This window comes from Dipteris shenzhenensis, chromosome 5 (assembly GCF_047967505.1).
Source record: "Dipteris shenzhenensis isolate YYH24624 ecotype China chromosome 5, Dip_SZ_1.0, whole genome shotgun sequence".
Taxonomy (NCBI): domain Eukaryota; kingdom Viridiplantae; phylum Streptophyta; class Polypodiopsida; order Gleicheniales; family Dipteridaceae; genus Dipteris; species Dipteris shenzhenensis.
In genome coordinates, this window is record NC_141600.1 from 50,465,397 (window position 1) to 50,485,768 (window position 20,372).

General features: G+C 44.9%; 1 protein-coding gene across 3 annotated transcripts; it reads right to left on the bottom strand.

Moving 5' to 3' along the window:
• Nucleotides 1-1,984: 1,984 nt before the first annotated feature.
• Nucleotides 1,985-19,418, bottom strand: LOC147902150 (V-type proton ATPase subunit D-like). Of its 3 annotated transcripts, none has more exons than XR_015540947.1 (2): nucleotides 18,399-19,418; nucleotides 1,985-2,461 (listed from the first exon to the last, which is right to left on the bottom strand). XR_015540947.1 is itself a non-coding variant. In XM_087374301.1 (2 exons), the coding sequence occupies exon 1, from the start codon at nucleotides 19,295-19,297 to the stop codon at nucleotides 18,500-18,502; it is 798 nt and encodes a 265-aa protein (XP_087230427.1). In that variant the 5' UTR covers nucleotides 19,298-19,418; the 3' UTR covers nucleotides 1,985-2,461; nucleotides 18,459-18,499. The 3 variants fall into 3 exon arrangements, 2 of the variants coding, with proteins under 2 accessions (XP_087230427.1, XP_087230426.1); XM_087374301.1 differs by having other exon boundaries at nucleotides 18,459-19,418; XM_087374300.1 differs by having other exon boundaries at nucleotides 18,454-19,418.
• Nucleotides 19,419-20,372: the final 954 nt, after the last annotated feature.

The window sequence follows — 20,372 nt, forward strand, 5'->3', positions numbered from 1 at the left end:
CTATTGCCTTCCTATGTTGAGATTAATTTGATGTGAGATGGATGCGTCGTATCAAGTTTTTGGCAATCTCTGCCATTATGGCTTGGGATCGAATGAGGACCTTGTCTTCCTTGAAGACCACAATACTTTCTCTTGCAACTTCGGCTATCTCCCACCATGTTGCCACTAGGACCCTATTCGAGGGCATTTAGAACCATTCCTAGGTCTTTGACATATGCTTTGATGCACCGCTGCATGTGTATCAATCTTCACCCTCAGGAGTGCCACGAGTACCGAACATATTTTGATCACCAAAGCAACAAACAAATCCCTGACGATGACATTTGTTGCTTCTATCTTTGATGGATTTGGCTTGGTTGCTTCAGCAATCTTTGTCAATGTGTCCTTGTTGAGCTCTCATCCGTCTTGCTTTGCCAATTTTCCTTTGCCATTCCCTTTTGTTACAAAGACATCGTCTCCAAAATCGCCATCTCTTTCTCTTAGGCTAGCAAAGGTACCAATTCTTTGAAAGCAGTTGATGCCGATCTTTGTTCTACAAAGTCACTCATTGACACTATCATCATTTGCAATGAGGAGGTGATGTAGGGAACTCAACTTTATAAAACACCATCGACTGGTACACAACCAATGTTGAAGCTAATGCTGTTGGGAATAACATAGTCATTAATAAGGCCAGTGAAAATTGTTGCTTTGAAACAACATAAACCTAAGTGTTCCTGTGAACTGTTTGTGAAGGACGTTCAACTTCATGGCATAAGGTAGTCACAAGTTCACTGTCTAACAAAGAATGAAGCTTAGCATCATAACATAGTTGCAAGCTAAGGTCCATAACCAAGACAACATTGTGGCATAACATAGCGACAAGCAAAGGTCCACAATTGAAGGTGCAAAGCTGGACTTGTGCATGCACAGTTGAGTCAATGCAACTCAAGGAGTCGCAAAGTTGAGCAAGCATGCAATATCCTATTGCCTTTTGAGGATCTACGTCACTCCATTGGTGCAACCGAAGTGTTGTAATGAAGATATTGATGGCTGTGTATCCATTACAGTGTTTCGCACACAGGAAGAAGCTTGAATATTATAAAAAAGAGATAGAAGAGGCTGATCAAAAGTAAAATGGAAAGCGGTTTAGACAATGCACTTCATAATGCAAATATTGATAAGAAGAAACCTTCCTTTTTTACAATCAACAACAATCAAAGTTGAGGCATCAATAAATGGGTTTTAACATTTCCCTATGATTCAATGTTTATGGGCAATCCATCATATTGTGAATCTGTGTGATCGCAAAAAATACACAATGTGAAAGCATTATGCACCTCATTGACATGCGGTCATCACAAATGGCTGTTATTAAAGAAAGAATCTAGCCTCACCAGGTGTAGAAAGCTCTTAAGTAAAATAATTTTTCAAAAACATAGAACCCTAAAAATATTGAGCACCTTCTTTTTCAATTGTAAATCATACCAATGTTTTCTGCACCCATACTTGATTGTCCAAGTTTAACACAAATAATAAGAAGATTTGTAAGAAACATCACAGTGCACCTGTAGATTTTATTTACATGGGATAATTAGCAAAAGCTTCGTGAATTTGCAAATACCACTTCCAGCATTTCTTGGCAAGATATACTCATGTTGCTCTCCTGACATTATCTAAAAGGGATGTTACCACTAACCTTCCTTTTTGAAGAAAGGATCAACCCAATGTTCAGTTTCACAGATTACAATGGGATCATTAACTAGAGAGGGCACCCATATGCAAATGAATCCTGACTTTTAAAGGCATACGAAGCTTCTTTTTTATTATGATTTTTTCCATTGAATCATGTTTTATCATTGTAGAACGATGCAAATATATATTGCATGAGCATAGTCACAAAGAGCACAGCTTTCATTTTTCCCTTGTTTTACGCTACCAGCTATCTCAAACTTCTCTCATGCAACAGATGGGTCTGCAGCACCTGGGATACCTGTGCCTATGTTAAGATAGTACAAAAATTTTATTTTCATTTGTTGTATGAAGAGAAAGCTACATGAATTGTTATACCATGATATATCCATAAAACATAGTTTCAAATCATTCCCTAGACTAGATGGAGGAAGAGTGAATGACAGGATCTTCTTACAAATCCACATGGTAATTGAAATCAGACCGCAAAGAGAAACTACCACTCTCCAATAGGTTATATTGGGGTACCTACATACATGCTTTTTGAAATTGGAATTTCTAAATTAGGCATAAATAGGACCTGGAAAAGGCCCTCCAGAAGCAACAAACCTCATTAACTTAACAAGCTTGACCAAAATTTCACCCAACCCTATGTGCAGATGGACAAACCCCACCAATGCCTTCCACCACTTAAACTTGTACAGGTAATCCACAGCATGGTACTATTTAGATCTTTTGAGATGCTCAGGTGGGCTCCCCATGCACACGACATTAGAACCAAGAGAATGACCTGCATGCAGATAAGATTACGAGAAATGACTCAGAATACTATACCAGTTGCTTGGTCTCTGAAAAGCAAAAGAATAGACAGCTGCATAATTACACGATCCCACAAACCACGAAGGATTCTTAAAGGCCTTTCAAGCAGGACAGGCAAAGAGAGCAGCGAACTTTGAGTGTCTGATCTTTTCTTTGAAAGTAAAACGAAGTCGAAAACTCCAGGCGTCTTAAGTTTCTTTAAAGAAAAAAAGAAAACAGGCCTTCACCCCATGAACTAATTTCATCAAAACACCAAGATACTGTCTTAGCTTTTCCACATGGTGAAGGCCAAGGGGAGCAGAACATAAGTTCCACTAAAGAGGGTACAAAGCTTTCGTTTACCTAAATATTTGCAGTTTGACAGTTGCATGCACTCACCACAATTACAAATGACAGAGTGCGCTCAAAACAAATATATTCAGCGGTATTTCAATTCCTCGTTTCTGAATCTCAGTCGCAAGATAACCCATATCTTCACATCCAAAAGTTTTGATACCCATCTTTCCATCCCGGAGTAGCAAGAAACATCTTATACTCGTGCTAGTTGAACAGACCACAATACAATTGCTTATAATTTATACAGAATATGTTCATATTTGTGTGTTCTTATACTATAATATCTAAAGAGGACTAGAATATGAATCTAATTTCTGAAGAATGAAGGTTGAATGATAAGATACATAGACAAGAGGAAACATCTGTGTCTTAAAGGTGGACAATCTCCCCCAATCCTATGAGTACCCCAATATAGTTCAAGCATTACAACATAAAATATCTTTAAACATCCTGTAGATTAAAAGCAAGGTCTTCAAACAGCTTAAATCATATGATACACAATAACAGAAAACACGTCAACATCTAAAAGGGGCAAGCCCATGAAATATGTATTTCGGATTGACAGATTAAACAAAGCTAAGGGTTAGCAATAACAAGAAACTATAATAGAGCTGCTTGGTTCAAGAGAGAGTTCTACAGTCTCTGCCTTTGAAACCTAACATCGCACACAATTGTCAATCCCACAGCTAGTGCTACCCCGGAACACTGCCTCTATCAAGGAAATGATGATGATAGGGAGCATAGTTACCTGGCAGTTGCAAAACTTTCACGACACCTCAGTTGTGAACACCTGTAAAATATGCCATCATGACACACATTACACAAGGAAATAATGTGATGTTTCCGATTCACTAACAATTGAAACAGATTCTCTTTGGTTGACTGATCTTCTGGACATGACACATTTGACATCTTTGGATGAGACAGGTTAAGAAAGTTCAGTACCGAAATAGGGGTGGACATCAATCTTTCGGGTTAATAGGACAGCTGATGTATTAGAAGGTTCTGAAATAAAGGCCTTACTTATGGATGAACATTTGAATCAGATATCCGAACCATTGTGATCCACGTTGGACTGCCATACCCATGCCTAGCTTTATAGGCAGGAGTCTGGGAAAGACGCACGTTTTTAGTTGAAAGCACAGTTTGACTTGGGCTTCAACTTGGTGCTTTGGCAATGAGAAACCTCTCTCTCTCTCTCTCAAGTAGCACTCCTAACCCACAGGTGGGAAATTAGCCGAACCGTTGAACAAAGGTTTCTGGATTACCACATCATACCTATTCACAAGGCAGGTGATCCAATGGATGCAAGTAACTACCTGCAGCCATATGGACAGCAGCAAGGCTGTCATGTGGGCAGCACATCTAGAGGGAAAACAGGCTAGAACAGAGGCGCTGACCTGGTGATGATGTCAGCAAGCCTACAGACTGCAGGCAGGGACTGTACAGTCTTGTATGGATCTTTGGCGCAGGCTATGGGCCTGGAAGAGGCGCTGCAGGACAAGGAAAAAGGCAGGGGTGGTGGCCATGGCAAGCCAGCCACACTGGCCTTAGATTACCCAAGGGAAGGGGCCCATATGGGCTGCCCTTTGGGGCCTGGCATTGGCCCTTATATAGGATAGGAGGAGGCCTGCACAAAGTCGTCCCATTAGGGGCCAGTAAAAGTCAGCTAAGGGGGGGGGGGGCCAGAAAGTCAACCACTTTCCCCCTTGCAGTCGGTTGGTTTTGGGGGGGCTCAGCCCCTATAAAAGGAGAGGCCTTGGGCCTCATATTGCATCACCTGGAGCAGCCTTCCAAGGAGCAGCAAGGAACAGCAGACCAGCATCTTCTGGACCTCATCAAGGAAAAGAGAAGAGCCCTTGAGAGCTGCAGACTAAGCTTGAAGGAGGTGCCCACCTAGGCTGAGGCTCCAGACAGCGAGGTGGAGGGAGTCTACATATGCTCAGTGGGGCACGTGGGCTCAGAGATGTAGAGGTGCTAGGCATTTAGGAGGAGAACCTTTTAGTAGTGTATATTGTCCAATTTGTAGACCGACGGAAATATAAAACTGGCGGCAATTGGTCAAAGGATGAGCTCGACCAGGATGCCAAGGCTGATGCTGGGAATGCTCCCCCAGAGTTACAGTAGTTTTGTGACTACGATGACTGCATGGCAAAGGGCGGCCTCGGTGATTTCTGAGGAGCTGGTTCCACTGCTTCTACAACAAGAAGCTCGAGAAAAGAAGTACGATGGTACGAACAAGGATGACAAGGCCCTGATAGCTCACGATAAGAGCAAAGGCAAGGGCAAGGGTAAGCCTGACAAAGGCAAGCCCAAAACTGATGATGGAGCCAACTCTTCAGAAGAAGACAAGAAGAACAAGAGAAAGAAAGAGAAGAAGTGCTTCTACTGTGATGAGAAAGGACATTTTGTGAAAGATTGCAAAAAGAAGAAGGCTGATCAAAAGAAGAAGGGTGCCAGCTCAGAGTTAGAGAAGTCACGTCAGGTGGCGATAGGGGAACTTTTCTTGGTGGCTACTCCGTGTGCTGCTGAGATTAGATACATGGACCCTGGTGTTACTATCAAGATGTCAGACATTGAGGATTGATCAGAAGCATTAGGATCCTTTGTGAAGATGATGGACAACAACAAGTGCTTGGAATTAACTGGGTGCTTGAGCCTTGGATGTTGTTGCTGAAGCACAAAGGGAGATTCTTCGACAGGACCTGAAGACCCAGGATCAAATGGTGACTGTGACTTAGAGGGGGACAACAACACAGAACCACAGTTGGAGCGTGACAGTCAAGGTAAACTAGATTTGTGCCTGGGATATGATGTCTTGGGTATGGTGTTTGGTTGCAGATCTAGCCAAATGAAGGACGAGTTGAAACAGACCCTAATTGCTTAGTGCTTGGAGGACTTCAAGCTGTTCACCCGTCATGAGGGGGACAAGTGGAGGATGCCGGTACCTGATGCAGAGCTCGAGTTCAAAAGGCAAGTTCGTGATTGAAGGTCATGGTGCCATCAGGTGCTGCCCAAGATGGACTTGTGTACCAAACTGGTGTACGAAAGTAGAACTAGACTTGGCAGAGCAAGAGCCACTAGTTGAAAAGCCAGAGAAGGACTATGACGACATTGGACCTTTCCAGAGGGCTATGACACGGGAGCTACTAGAGTATCGACATTGACGTGTTGGTGTTGGGCCAAGACGGGTCGGTGATAGGGGGTGTTGGAAATGGATAGGTCACCTCCCTGTTTGTAAGCCCCCATATGAGGAGAGCATTGGTGGGGTGAACCTGGGTTCTAAGAGATGGTCACATGGGCAGCATCAGGGCTACCATGGGGGCAGGGATTAGACAAAGAAAAGGTTGATTGAGGGGCTGCCAGATGGACAGCAGCAAGGCTGTCATGTGGGCAGCACGTCTAGAGGGAAAACAGGCTGGAATAGAGGCGCTGACCTGGCAATGATGTCAGCAAGTGTACGGACTGCAGACAGGGACTGTACGGCCTTATACGGATCTTTGGCGGAGGCTATGGGCCTGGAAGACATGCTGCAGGACAAGGAAAAAGTCAAAGTGTTGGCCATGGCAGGCCAGCCACGTTGGCCTTAGATCTACCCAAGGGAAGGGCCCAATATGAGCTGCCCCTTGGGGCCAGGCAGCAGCCCAAAGGGCTTGGCCTTGGCCCTTATATAGGGCAGGAGGAGGCCTGCACAAAGTCGGCCCAGTAGGGGCTAGTAAAAGTCAGCTGAGGGGGGGGCAGAAAGTCAGCCACTTCCACCCTTGTAGTCAGTTGGTTTTAAGGGGCTCAGCCCCTATACCTTCGGCCGCATTTTGTATCACCTGGAGCAGCCTTCCAAGAAGCAGCAAGGAACAGCAGACCAGCATCTTCTGGGCCTCATCCAGAAGAAGAGACGATGGCTGGAGAGCTGCGGACTAAGCTTTAAGGAGGTGCCCACCTAGGCTAAGGTTCCGGACAGCGAGGTGGAGGGATCCTTTGGACTGAGAGTCTACATACGCTCAGCAGAGCACTCAGGCTCAGAGATCTAGAGGTGCTAGGCATTTACAAGCAGAACCTTCTGGTATTGTATCTTGTCCAGTTTGTGGACGGACAGAAATATAAAGTGTTGCTTCTATATTTGTCTCTGAGCATAGTGTATTTGCTAGTCTGCACATACACATGAATGTTGTGAACTACACACGCACACTTGATGAAGCATTTATTCCATAGTGAACCACTTCCGCGTGTAATTCTTGGGCTAACTATCAGTCTTCCGCTGCAGGATACCCACTGTGTGAGAGGTCACTTTAACCCAAACCAAACTCTCAGAAAAGCATTTGAGATGGGAGAACTTTCTGTCCATATTCCATTTCCGGATTGTGCATACTCCAGGAACACATAATAGAGGGCGGATGCCCTTTTTAAGAGGCCTGAAGATTTTGGAAGGATCGTGGAATATTCGGCAAGGACAGTCAACCAGCCAGTGCTCGGGTATCCCATGAAGGACAATCATCCATGTCACCATAGCCCATCATAGACATCTTGAGGACATGAAACTTGAAAGAGCATATTACAAGACCCGGATTTTGGAAGATCATGGAGAATATTCAGCAAGGTTAGTCAACCAGCCAGTACTCTCTCAAGGATGGGTATCTCATGAAGGACGATCACTTGCGTGTGACTCGTGACATGCGGATGAAAGTATTGGAGGAATCTCATGCACCACCTCATGCAGGTTATCAAGGTATTTCCACCACGACCCAAGCTATTGAAACATACTCAGACACAGCATTTTAAGAGATCTGGAACTGTGGAATTCACAATCTCACTTTGACCGTTTGATTGGGGGTCAAAAGAAGACGAAAAATCCAACTTCGGCCCCATGATGTCAAATGAAGCTTTCCAAAACAAGCTGGTCATCCAGGGGTCTCGGTCACTTACAACTGACTTGGGCAGCCCATGGTGCTTGGAGATGTGTGCCATGAACAACTTCACCATGTGGTCCGCTTTGATGGTCTTCTTGATAGGAATAAAGCCAGCTTGCTTACTGAATTTGTTTGATATTAGTCCAAAATCCCATCATTTGTATTCTTTGATCTTGGTAGATGCTTTCCCATGGGGCTTGAGGTACCGAAGTGACATCAACAGTCCTGGAGTCTTCTATCTGTCATACTTTACTTTTTGGCGGGTAAGGCATTCTGTAACAAATTTATTGATGTCCTTCCGCATACTGAGTGGGACAAGTACCTTCCTTTAGTGGAGTTTGCATACAATAACACCACTCACAGTTCCACAAGAAAAGCCCCATTTAAAGTGATATGGGAAGGTGAATTTACCACCAATTCTAATGACCAAGGATGAGATTTTTGTGGCTCACCAGTATGTTTGAGACCTCGAGACAGCTTTTTCTCACATTTGGACAGCCATAGAAAGATCGAGAGAAAAGCACAAAAGAGCAACAGATAAGCATAGAAGGGACATGAATCTCTAAGGAGTTTGGGTACTCATCAAGTTCGAGAAAGACAAACTCTGGAAGATAAAAGGGAAAGAAAAGGCATATCTGAAGCTGTCTACATGTATTATGGACCTTTTCAGATTAGTGAGCCAATAAATAACATTGCATATCAACTAGAACTACTAGAGAATTCAAAGATCCGCAATGCTTTCAAAAAAATGCTCTTCGATCCAACCATGGCTGCCCTTTCCTTACCTCTAACATATAGAGGCTTCTCATCATAGTTAAACAAACTAAGACTAACTGCAATTGAGAATTAGATAGCACTAAGAGATATAGAGAGAGAAAGAGAATGCAAATCTGACACAAGACATGCAAATTGGCATGCAATGCAATGAATGCAATAACCTGATTACAATAATTAGCACCTTTAGGTCTGGGCTATGACTGACTCCATATGCTGCTGCTGACAACTAGATGTTGATGGAGAGGCTTTAGTGGATGTTGATGAAGAGCCGGACTGTCGGAGGTCTTCTAGATCTGAGCCGATAACTTCCCAATGCTGCTCCTAGCTTCTGGATGCAACACTATGGGAGAATGCAGGACTTGCTGCTGTATGTAAACTGCTGCATGGGCTGAATGCTGAGGATGCAAGCTGACTGCTGAAGACTAAACTGCATGAGCTGAAAAATGAATGGGATGGTATCTTCTTTTAGGGTAGACAAACCAACCCTGGTCAGATTGTCAATGCCGACCATTGACCCTTTTCAGCTGGTCAACTTTGATAGTTGACCAGGTCACTGTTGGCAAAAAAAAGTCAACGTTGACTTTTGGCTAAAAAGTTCAACGCTGCGTTTTTTGAGCTGTGTTGTCTTTTGTTGCCCAACACCATGTGAATGTATGGTAATTGATGCTGGGAAATTATGTCTGTGTAGCCAGGTGTCACTACCACCTGTGATTGGCATTTTGGCACGTGACAACCTTGCCTATATAGAGAATAGAGATGCTGAATAGTGGTTTGGGACAACCCTAGTCATACATCTTTTGCAACTGAAGCAGGTGTACCATAAAGTTCATGTTCATGGCATACTTCTTTCAGTAATTGTCATGGGCATTCACACCTCAGGTCATATTCCTTCACATGCTACCACATCACCAGCATGGCAGGACAAATCCATTAGTACAAAAGTCTACAGAAGACAGAGAAGGTTTTTTTTTTAAAGAAGAGTTGACTTTTTCAATCAAAGAGTCACCGTGATGACTTTCAATCAGCGCTGACTTTTGATCTACCTAGTCAATGATCGGTGTTGACCACCTGACCAATGTCGGCCAGCCACCATCCTTATTCTTATAAAACCCACTGGTCATTCTTGGATCTTCCGGTATAGCAACAATTCATCCAATTACCCAGACTTAGCTCCAGCAACAACCTTCATAACAGAAGTAAATGCCAAATGGTGCCTAGTTCTAGCCCTTGGACCGGCAACATCAGCCTAGCAACCATCTTCATCCATAGCTCCTCAAACCCGCCTAGCAGCTCAGATGAGTAGCTCTCCATGTACCCTCCCTACTCAACAACTTCCTCAGTCCTTCCACGGACACAACGCCCCTCAGTTAGCCTCACTCACAACGATCAGCTAAGCCTCAGCCCTATAGTTACAGCCCTTCAGTATGTAGCTTCGGCTCTCTTCAATCACGATCTGCTGGATTAGGGTTGGTCACCTCCCCACCTATGAGCCCCCATATGATGAATGCATGAGGGGGGTGGACATAGAATGATAGGATGAGGCATGGAGCTGCCACATGGGCAGCACATGGGCTGCCATGTAGACAGCAGAGAGAGAGAGGAGATCCCTCGCATACGAGAGCCACCATGGAGGACAAATCTGGTCAAGGCTGTCCACAGATGGAAAGGGCAGATCTGGGCAGGGTTTCCAGCAAGCAACGACTGCGTGGACAAGGCGCTGACATCAGCAAAGGTTCCAGACAGTACAGCAGACCATAACGACATTTCTGGAGCAATACCAGAGGCTGGAATGGTGCGGAACAGATGCAGGAAGAAGGTGCACAGGTTCACAAAGCTTTGGGAGGCCTACAGGCAATTTGAAGCAGATGTACAAGGCTGGCACTGCCTGGATGCCACACGGCCAGGCAGGGCCAGTCAAAGTCAAGAAATGAGCCCTGTGGGGCTTTTTATAGCCGTCCCCCTCCGGTTGGCTGGTGGGGGCAGGCTGAGTCGGCCTGTTTGGTCGGTTTTTGGGTAGGGCTGAAGCCCTATAAAAGGGGTCCCTAGGGGCCTGCAATCTCATCACTTGAAGCAGCCTCTGAAGAGCAGGAAGGAGCAGCAATAGCAGCAATAGTTGGGCCTTATCTAGGATGTGAACTAGGCTGAATACCTGCAGACTTAGCTCTGCAAGAGTTGCCCACCTAAGCTGGCCTTCCAGACAGCAAGGTGGAAGGGATCTTTGGATTGGATAGAGAGTCTACATAAAGCTCAGAGGAGCACGCGGGCTCAGAGATCTAGAGGTGCTAGGCATATAGAAGGAGAACATTTTGGTAATGTATTGTGTCCAATTTGTGGACGGACGGACATATATAAGTGTTGCTTCTATATTTGTCTTGGATGCACTATCTATTCTGGCTTGCACACACATATGAATGGTTGTGAAGTACACACATGTTATGAAGTTTGATTCCATAGTGAAACACTTCCACGTGTAATTCATGGGCTAATCTATCGGTCTTCTGCTACGGGATACCCTCTGATGGGATTTCATTTTCTAACATGGTATCAAAGCCCCGACGAAAGTTCTCAGGAAGTGGAGCTTGAAGGCAAGAACCTTGCTGAAGGAAGACCTCAATTCATTGCTCGTGGGAATTAGCTTCAGTGTTTGAAGGATTGTACCCAGGCGGGAGCCTCAGGTTCGGGCAAATGTCTGAAGGATTGTACCTAGGTGGAAGGCTCAGGTTCAGGCAGGTGTACAACACTCTAAACTCTTTACCTCTTTTAGTTCATTATCATGGACAATAGATATTAGATCCCAAATTTTGGTGAGGCAGGCAAGCTCGATGGGACCAATTACTCGTTGTGGAAAATGAAGGTTCACAGCCACTTAGTGTTTAGGGAGTTGTGGGGGATTGTGACGCGGACAAAGCTATTGTCTCAGGCCACCGTTACTACCCCAGCCACATCAACTTCGAAGGCAATGACAAAACCAGCAGACCCTGTATTAGTGAGAGCATCGCAGATCCAGGATGCGGAAGCCTTAGCTATATTGTGGGTACGATGGCGGATATGGTGCTTTCTCATATTCAGATGGCGAACTCTTCTTTCGAGGCCTACACAACATTGAGGGATATGTATAAGCTCAACAATGAGGCGAGAATCTTGGACCTCGAGACGAAGCTGTACGGCATGAGGATGGATGAAGGGGATTCGATACAGGAACACATCACCAAGATGAAGGTGGTGCGAGATTAATTGGTGGCTATTGGTCAAAAAACGAGCTCCGACCAGGATGGCAAGGCTGTTGTCTGGGAATGCTCCGGGGGCTCCCCCAGAGCTATAGTAGTTTTGTGACTACGATGATTGTAGGGCAGAGGGCAGCACCGGTGACTTTCGAGGAGCTATTTCCATTGTTGCTGCAACAAGAAGCTTGGGAAAAGAAGGACGAGGGTACGGAAAAGGATGACAAGGCCCTTATATTTTAGGACAGGAGCAAAGGCAAGGGCAAGGGTAAGCCTGGCAAAGCTCCTCGGAGCTATAGTAGTTTTGTGACTACGATGATTGCAAGGCAGAGGGCGGCACCGGTGACTTTCGAGGAGTTAGTTCCATTGCTACTGCAATAAGAAGTTCACGATAAGAACTACGAAGGTACAAATAAGGATGACAATGCTCTAATAGCTCAGGACAGGAGCAAGGGCAAGGGTAAGGGTAAGCCTTAATAGCTCAAGATAGGAGCAAAGGAAAGGGTAAGGGTAAGCTTGGCAAAGGCAAGCCCAAGGACAAATATGAGGAAGGAGCAGACTCTTCAGATGAAGACAACAAGAAGAAGGGAGATAAAGAGAAGAAGTGCTTCTATTGTGATGAGCCAGGTCATTTTGTGAAGGATTGCAAAAAAAAGGAGGCTGATCAAAAGAAGAAGGGTGCCAGCTCAGAGTCAGAGGAGTCAGCTCAGTTGGTGGTCACAGAGGAATTTTTCTTGGTGGCAACTCCAAGTGCTGTTGAGATTAGATATATGGACCCCGATGTTACTGTCAAGGTATTCAATATTGAGGATTGGTCACGAGAGGAGTTAGAAAACTTTGTGAAGCTGATAGACAGTGATGAGTGCCTGGAGTCATCTAGGTGCTTGGCTGGTATTGCTGAAGCAAAGGGGGATTCTTTGATAGGACCCGAGGACTCAAGGTCAATGGGAGGTTGATTAGAGCTTCACAGTCCATGTAATCTAGATTTATGCCTAGGATAGTCTCGGGCATGTTGTTTGGTTACATAACTAGCCAGACGAAGGACAGATTAAAACAGACCCTGAGAACTTGGTGCCTAGAGGACTTTAGGCTTTCACCCATTAGGAGAGGGACAGCTAGAGGATGCTGGTACCTAGACTGCTCGAGTTGAAGGTGGGTTCATGACTGAAGCTGGTGATGCCATCAGATGATGCCAAAGATGGACTTTTAAAGAACTAGTGTGCCTTCTCCTGCAAGAAGAAGCTCAGGAATATTTAATTTGACGGATCTAGTAACCGGCCTTCCTTGCAAAAGGTAAAGCCGGAGAGGGTAAGCTTGGAAAAGGCAAGCCCATCAAAGATGACAACTCCAGACGGGGCAAAGTCTGAGGATAGTGGAGACAAGAAGAAGAGGAGTTGGGATCGGAAGTGTTTCTGCTGTGAGAAGCCAAGCCACAAAGCAAAGAACTGCAAGAAGAAAAAGGTGGAAAGGAAGATGACAAGCACAGATCAAGTATGGAATAATCTTGATCCCCAGTGGACAGGTTGACCCATGACCTATTCTCTATGGACGTTGACAGGATCCCCGTGCGTAGCACATCGAGATAGCGTAGCATTCAACGACGAGGTTCAAACGAGAAAGGGCTTACGGTGGACACCTAGGCACCCAGTGACGAGGAAGGGCGTAGTAAACGACGAAATGCTTCGGGGAACCAAAAATAGATATGGATCCGGAGATTCCCGAATAGGTTAACCCTTTGAACTGCTGCTGAATCCATAGGCAAAAGAGGATCTCTTTTTAGTCATAGAGTACTGCTCAACTCACACAGTTAGTGAGGATAGTGATGGCTGGTACAAGGACAGTGATGCCACCAAACACCTCCCAACAACAAGAATTGGTTCAAGGTACTACAACCTACGCATCCGGATTCACATGTGAGCATAGGGGACAGCAAGAAGTGGTCACTTGAAGGAATCTATGAATTCACGTGAAGAAAAGGTACTAAAATCTCTTTAAGAATCGTTTGTTGGTCAACCAAATTGCAAAGAACGGGATGAAGGCTGTGTTCGATGCTGGAAGAGTGCTGATCCGTTCAAAGGACACAGGAAAAGACGAACAGAGGAGCATGGGCTGCACAACATTAGGGCTTCTAGAGCTCGACCGTATACAGGGAATTCAAAGTTGTGGCATGAAAGGTTCGGGCATATGAGCTACGAAAGTCTTTTAGAAATGCATAGACTGGACTTGTGGATGGAGTTCCATATATTGAAGACAGTGCTGAAGTCTGCCAAGCTTGCATGGAAGGCAAGCAACACCGAGAGGCATTCTCAAAGGAGGCTACACAGCGAGCCAAGGTCCACTTGAGTTGGTACACTCTGTGTAGCCGGAGATAGACTGTCCTCACTCTCTCTCCTGCTCAATACTAACTGCAACTGCAAGATGATGCACTCAATACACAAAGTGAGCTGTGGATGTGAGTGAGAGAATCAGAGGGAGAGAATGTAGTGGACCTCCGAAGAGGAAATAGATACAACTGAGTAATGAATGCCCAAAGGGCTGAATACAACTGTATGGAGGGGCTGAAACCCTCACTGCAAAACTAGAAGACTAGACTACCTAGAGGAGGTGAATCCTCACTAGATCCCTGAAGAGGCTAAGGCTACCCTGCTGGCTCTATCACCAGAAAACGCATTTCGGGCAGTAGAAACGTGAAGAAATGTTTCTGCCCGAAACGTTTCTAAGAAACATGCAAAACATGAAAGTTTTTTTGAAACTTTTTTAATAAAAAATACACTATTTTTATCATTTATATAAAATACACTAATTTTACACGTTTCTAGACGAAACGTTTGTCAAAATCTCGAAACGTTTCTAGAAATGTTTCTTGAAACGCGTTTCTAGAAACGTTTCTTGTGACACTGCTTGCTGGTCTGCTGCGGGGGGGCCTGACTCTACTGCTCTGAAGGCTTGAAGGCCTAAGGAGTGGATGAAGAATGAGGGCTAGAGGCTGCCCTTTTATAGGCTGATAGGTCAGCCTGGCCGACTTGGTCAACACTGACCGTTGACCTGGTCGGCTGGTCAACGCCTACCGTTGACCAGGTCAGTCAAAAAGTCGACGTTGACCAAAAAGTCAACTCTGCATTTTTTGACCTGCGATGACATGACGTTGACTGCCTGTTGACTGTGTGCTGATTGCTGATTGCGCAGGGCTGCCTGAATGGCTGTACGGACGTCTACGTGGCCGTTGACTTGGCTGCCTGCGCTGGCACTAGCATGGCCACGGGCGTGTGGATGCTCATGACACTCTGACATATGTGGAAAGATGTCCACGACAGCACTCTCAAGAGCCGGGTACTATCTCACCTTTATCGATGATTTCAGTAGGATGATTTGGATCTACTGTATTACAAAGAAGGCTCAAGTCTTCACCAAGTTCCAAGAGTGCGCGGGCCGGTCAAGGAAGAGTTAGAAAAATGATCAAGACCTTTAGAACCGACCGAGGGGGAGAGTTTACCTCAAAACGCCTTCGACACCTATTGCAGGAAAGAAGGGATCCAAAGACAAGTGACTACAGCACACACATCCCAACAAAATGGGGGAGCAGAAAGAAACAACCACACAATCACTGAAGTAAGCTTATGTCTGCTGAGAGGGTGGGAGAAAGCTTCCCAAATCTTTTTAGGGTGAGGCAATCCATACGGTTGTCCATATCCTAAACAGAACATATACCAAAACCGTGGAAGGGAAACTCCATACGAAGCATTTTTTACTAAGAAGCCTGTTATTTCAAATTCAAGCATTTTGGTTCTGATGCATATGTGCATGTAAACAAAGCACATCGCAGGAGAAAGAGGTGTAACTTTATTGGGTAGAATGAGGAATCGGAAGGCATATTGACAGTACAACCCAGAGACGAAGAAGCTGGTGGTGAGCAGGGATGTACCATCCCACAAGAAAAGGACACAGAAAATCCAGAAATTGAAGGATTAGAATCACAGTCCGATGCATCCACACCAACAGAACAGACCCTGGCGGAGGAAAGAAAGTTGGTACCTACAGGTGTTCCAGAGACTAGTTCGAAGGTAAGGAGGTCTCAAAGGAAAGCTCCTACTGTGAACTATGCTTTGATGGTTCAGATCCCGAAGGTTGTGGAACCAAGAGCCTTTTGGTATAGAAGAATGATAGCATTTTCATTCATCAAGAGAGGTATTGTCAGGAGGTGCTGAAAAGATTTCAGATACACGAATGCAAAGAAGCACCAACTCCAATAAAGGTAAAGACAAAGCTAACACATCTAAGGTGATTGATGCAGCGGTTAGCCAGAGAATGGTTGGTAGTTTGTTGTATTTACTAGTATTCCGCCTGACATAGATTTTGCAGTTGGAGTGCTCTGTCAATTCTCATCCAGTGTTGTCAAGTACGGCACAACCACCTATGGGATTACACTCTGGGAATGAGCTCGGAGGATTCTATGATTTGGATTGGGCTGGAGATTGGGATACACCGCGCTCAACTTCAGGTTACTGCTTCATGTTTGCAGAGGGTGCCATCTTTTGGCTAAGCAAGAAGCAACCTACAGTTCTGTTGTCTTCCACGTAGGCAGAATACAGGGCAGCTTGTCTAGCAAGATGCGAGTCCGTTTGATTCATATGGATAGGAGTTCTTCAACAGGAGCTGACGGTGATGGCAAAGAACCTAATATTCCATGCTCGAACAGAACTTACCAAGGTTTATTATCACTTCATTCGAGAGTTGATTCAAGACGAGATCATGGAGCTGCTTTATCCCCAAAAGAGCAAAACCTCTCTGATATTTTCACCAAGGCTCTTCCCAAACTCCTCTCGCTGTGTCTCGCTGTGTCTCGCTCGTTAGTCCTGCCTTCTGCCTTATCCCCTGCTTGTCACTGACCCACCTGTGAGCCCCCATGTGAGGAGGACAAGGGGTCAGGGCACTGAGGGAAGGGAGGCTTACCTGGACAGATTAATTGTGCATAGTTTGCAGCAAATTTGGAGAACTGGTTGCATCTGGAACTTGGACCGGAACAGCCACGATGACACATGTCATGTCTGCGTGGCACAGGGCAGGGAGCTGCCAAGGCTTTATAGCCCTGGGAGTAGACGCCTACAGAAGCAGCATTTTCAGACTGTACAGAAGCAGTCAGGAGGTCAGGTAGGAAAAGTCGGGTACTTCCAGCAGACTGGGTCGCGGCTATTTCGCACAGGCTCCCTTCTTACCTATAAATAGGCGATTATTTCCAGTCATTCCTATGCAGCTACTGAAGCCACTGAAGGCCCCGCAGATTGTGTAGGGCATGGCAGAACTGCTCTTCTGTAGATCTCAGTAGATGGCAGTTATCCTTGACTGCTCTTTTGCCCAGCATCTCTGGCTGGATGTACTTGGCTCATCCTTGAACAGTTTTCCGACATTTTGTGGATGGATATTTCTTCTCTACTTGTTGTATTGTCTGTGTGAGTCTCAGTGATGTTAGGGTTTCTGTTCAGACAGTCCCTAAATCTAACAAAAGCACGAGTCCCAAGAAAAATTCTTTGTACGATCTTAGTCCCCTTAGATCTAATGGTTAGGACTCGGGTTTTGGCCCTTTGGTTACTCCCAGCATTCCACTTTCAAAACATATTACATTGAAACAAGAATTGAGTATACAATGAATTGCATACTTTGGCATTCGTCTGCATCATCACATATACCAATATGCTTACATCTTATGCAGTAACTTAAATCACGTTCAGAATCCAGAGACTCATGCAGACACCCAAAACAAGGACAAAGGCACTAGTTATTTACTGCTTCAGCAACAATTCAACACTATATACTCATACTGGGAGAAAAGCTCATAAACTTTCCAGCTAAGTGGTCCAAGTGTAAACCATAAACTGCAAACAAAGTATATTACTCTGACACTCCTGCCTCATATGAACAGCACCAATAAGTGGTTCATTCAAGTATGGAAGAGCATTTCATGCTCTAGCATTTTGCAAAGATTTCACATCATGAGTTCCCTTATTTTCTGGATGTGACAGCGAAGCTCAGCCAGAGTAAATTACTTGCACTTCACGCTCAAACAATTAAGAAGAAATGAGTATAAGGCTAATGTACATCTGTGGGTGGCGAAAAATTGCAGCGGCAAGAATGGGAGGTGGCATGCCGATATTGGATCAGACAGCCCTTTTCCTCAATTGCCTTATTGCCACACAGTCGGAGCGTGAAGGGTTATGCTTAGCCAGATAACCAGTGGATCAAGGGACAAGGTCCATCTAAAGTTGAGGTGGAAGGCTCCAACTATAATGGAAAGGGTGCTTGCCACCACACAAAGTTCGACAAAGTACCAAGAGAATCCTTCGGCCAGACTTCAACCAGTTCCCCCACCAACACCCCGTGCTTGGCTTGTCCCGTGCAGCCTTAGCATCCCCCATTACCAACTGTGCAATAATTATTAACTGGGCGATACCATTCCATTTAATTCAGAGGAGATAGAATTAATAAAGTTAAAAGACCATTTGTTGCAGCAAACTGGCTTGGCCAAGCTAAGCAATTGCCAAAAAAAAAAGTTACAAAGAGAAACACTTTTGGTTCTTTCCCTTCACAGACGATCATAATGCGAATTTGTATTTGACCTTACAGTTACAGCATGTCACGACACGAAAGACGTAAACAAGAAGATCCACACCCTTACGTTTCCTTTCCTCCACATATGGTCTCTTAATGCAAAACTAGCAATTGTATTTGACCTTACAGCATGTCCCGACAGGAAGATTAAAATTCGTTCCGCGCTCTTTAAAATATGATGTCCTCGTCCTTTTCTGTTTCAGATTGAAGCAAATTGCGGTTGGACGGCCGGGATTTTGTGAAATCGCCATTAGGCAACGAGACCTGTAGAAGTGCTTGTTCTGCTTCGAACTTTTTGTTAAGCAACAGTTGTTTCTCTACTTCCCTCTTCTTAAATCCTTGGACCTTTTTAAGCCTAAAGAACTCCTCTCTCTCCAGCTCATCGAGTTCCGCCTTGATGTAACTTATCGTATTCTCCAATCGGGGTTTGACCACGTTTTCCAAGGCGTTCACTCTGCGATTCGTTGTCTTGATGGCCTCGTCGAGGGTGAGGAATGATGTCTGCAATGAAGCAAGCTCTACAAGAACCTCGATCGCTTTAACAAAGGACGATCGGCATAACTGTATTTGCTGCCCACCCCTCGCCAGTCCAGTAAGGTCGTTCTTGGTTTCCCCTGCCTCCGTAAAATACTCAAATCTGGGGAGTTTCACACCAGCCACGTTATCCTGCTTGGCCCTAACTTTGACAGTTGCAGAGTCAACATTCTCCAAGACAATATGTTTGATGTTATCACCTGCGGTGTACTTGGCCTCCGTGAGGGCAAATAAGGAGGCTTTCAAGGAGTCACCCATGGATTCCTTGGTTTGGACAATTCGTTTGAGGATTTGTCGAAACTGAACGGTGAGGGCATCGCTCTTCTTCTTGAGCAACTGATGGCCTTTGGTGGCACCGACGAGGCGAGCTTTGATGACGCCGAGGACGGTGACGGTAGGAACGACATTCAATCGCTGGCCTTGGCCTGACATTGTGAACGAAAAGGGCAGACGGAGAAGCGATTAAGGAAGGATGGAAATGCCGTGAAAATTTTTCGACGGAAGTCTTGCAGAAAAAATGGACGAACAACACGCTGGATCTTGAAGATGCCAAACCACGCTCGCCACGTGGCCTTCCCCTCAGTTTTTGCCTTCCTTTAAATAAACACAAACACGCTTGCCACGTGTCAGCTTAAATAAAGACAAGCACTTTCATAAAGTAAAGCGCTGCCTCACTTGGATGACTTGGCACTTTTTTTTTTCCCCCTTCTCTGTGCCGAGTGGTGCGGGCACTGTGCCCTTAGGTTAGAGCGACGGCCCTCGCTTGTGGTCGAACACACACGCACTTTTTTTTTGGGTAAAAAACAAACCCATACCCACAAGGCACAACTTGGCACTTTTAATAAAATAAGCACACTCTCAAAAAGCCTGCAAACTATATAGAATGAAATTTGAACCTTGCAACATTTTCTTTTTCACCTTTAAAACATCACCTTTATTAATTTTGTAAAATCTCAAAATTCTAGGCAATTCCGTTATATTTTAGCTTTGTTAAGATTTTTTTTTTTTTGTGAACACTACTTGGCGCTCTCTTATCATTGCTCATATTCCAATTGTGCTTTGTTTTTCCATGGATCTATATTTTATAAGAGGTTGTGCTATCTCTTTGTGAATTTCCAAATGTACCACTAAATAAATCGTATGCTTTCTCCTTTGCATCCAAAAGTGCCCATTTTACTACTATACTTGGAGGCTATGCCCACATGCTTGTTGATGCCGTCCCTACTTTCAAAATGTCTTGTTTTGAAGCTTTTACAGTTGCACCTTCTCTCATTTTGGGGAGATGGTTGGTATCTAGATGGGCCTTATGGGTTTGCATGTGCAGTTGGTCAAGTTAACCTTGTTAAAGCACGTCATTAGAGTTTTGAACAACTTTAAAATGTTAAGTTAGCTTAGTCTTCCTGCTATCCAATTGGTCTTCGTTTCATTAAAAGCAAGGCCATAGTGGTTTCTCCACCTTGTCCTACTCCTCCTCCTCCACCCTTCTCCTCCTCCCCCCTCCTCCTTG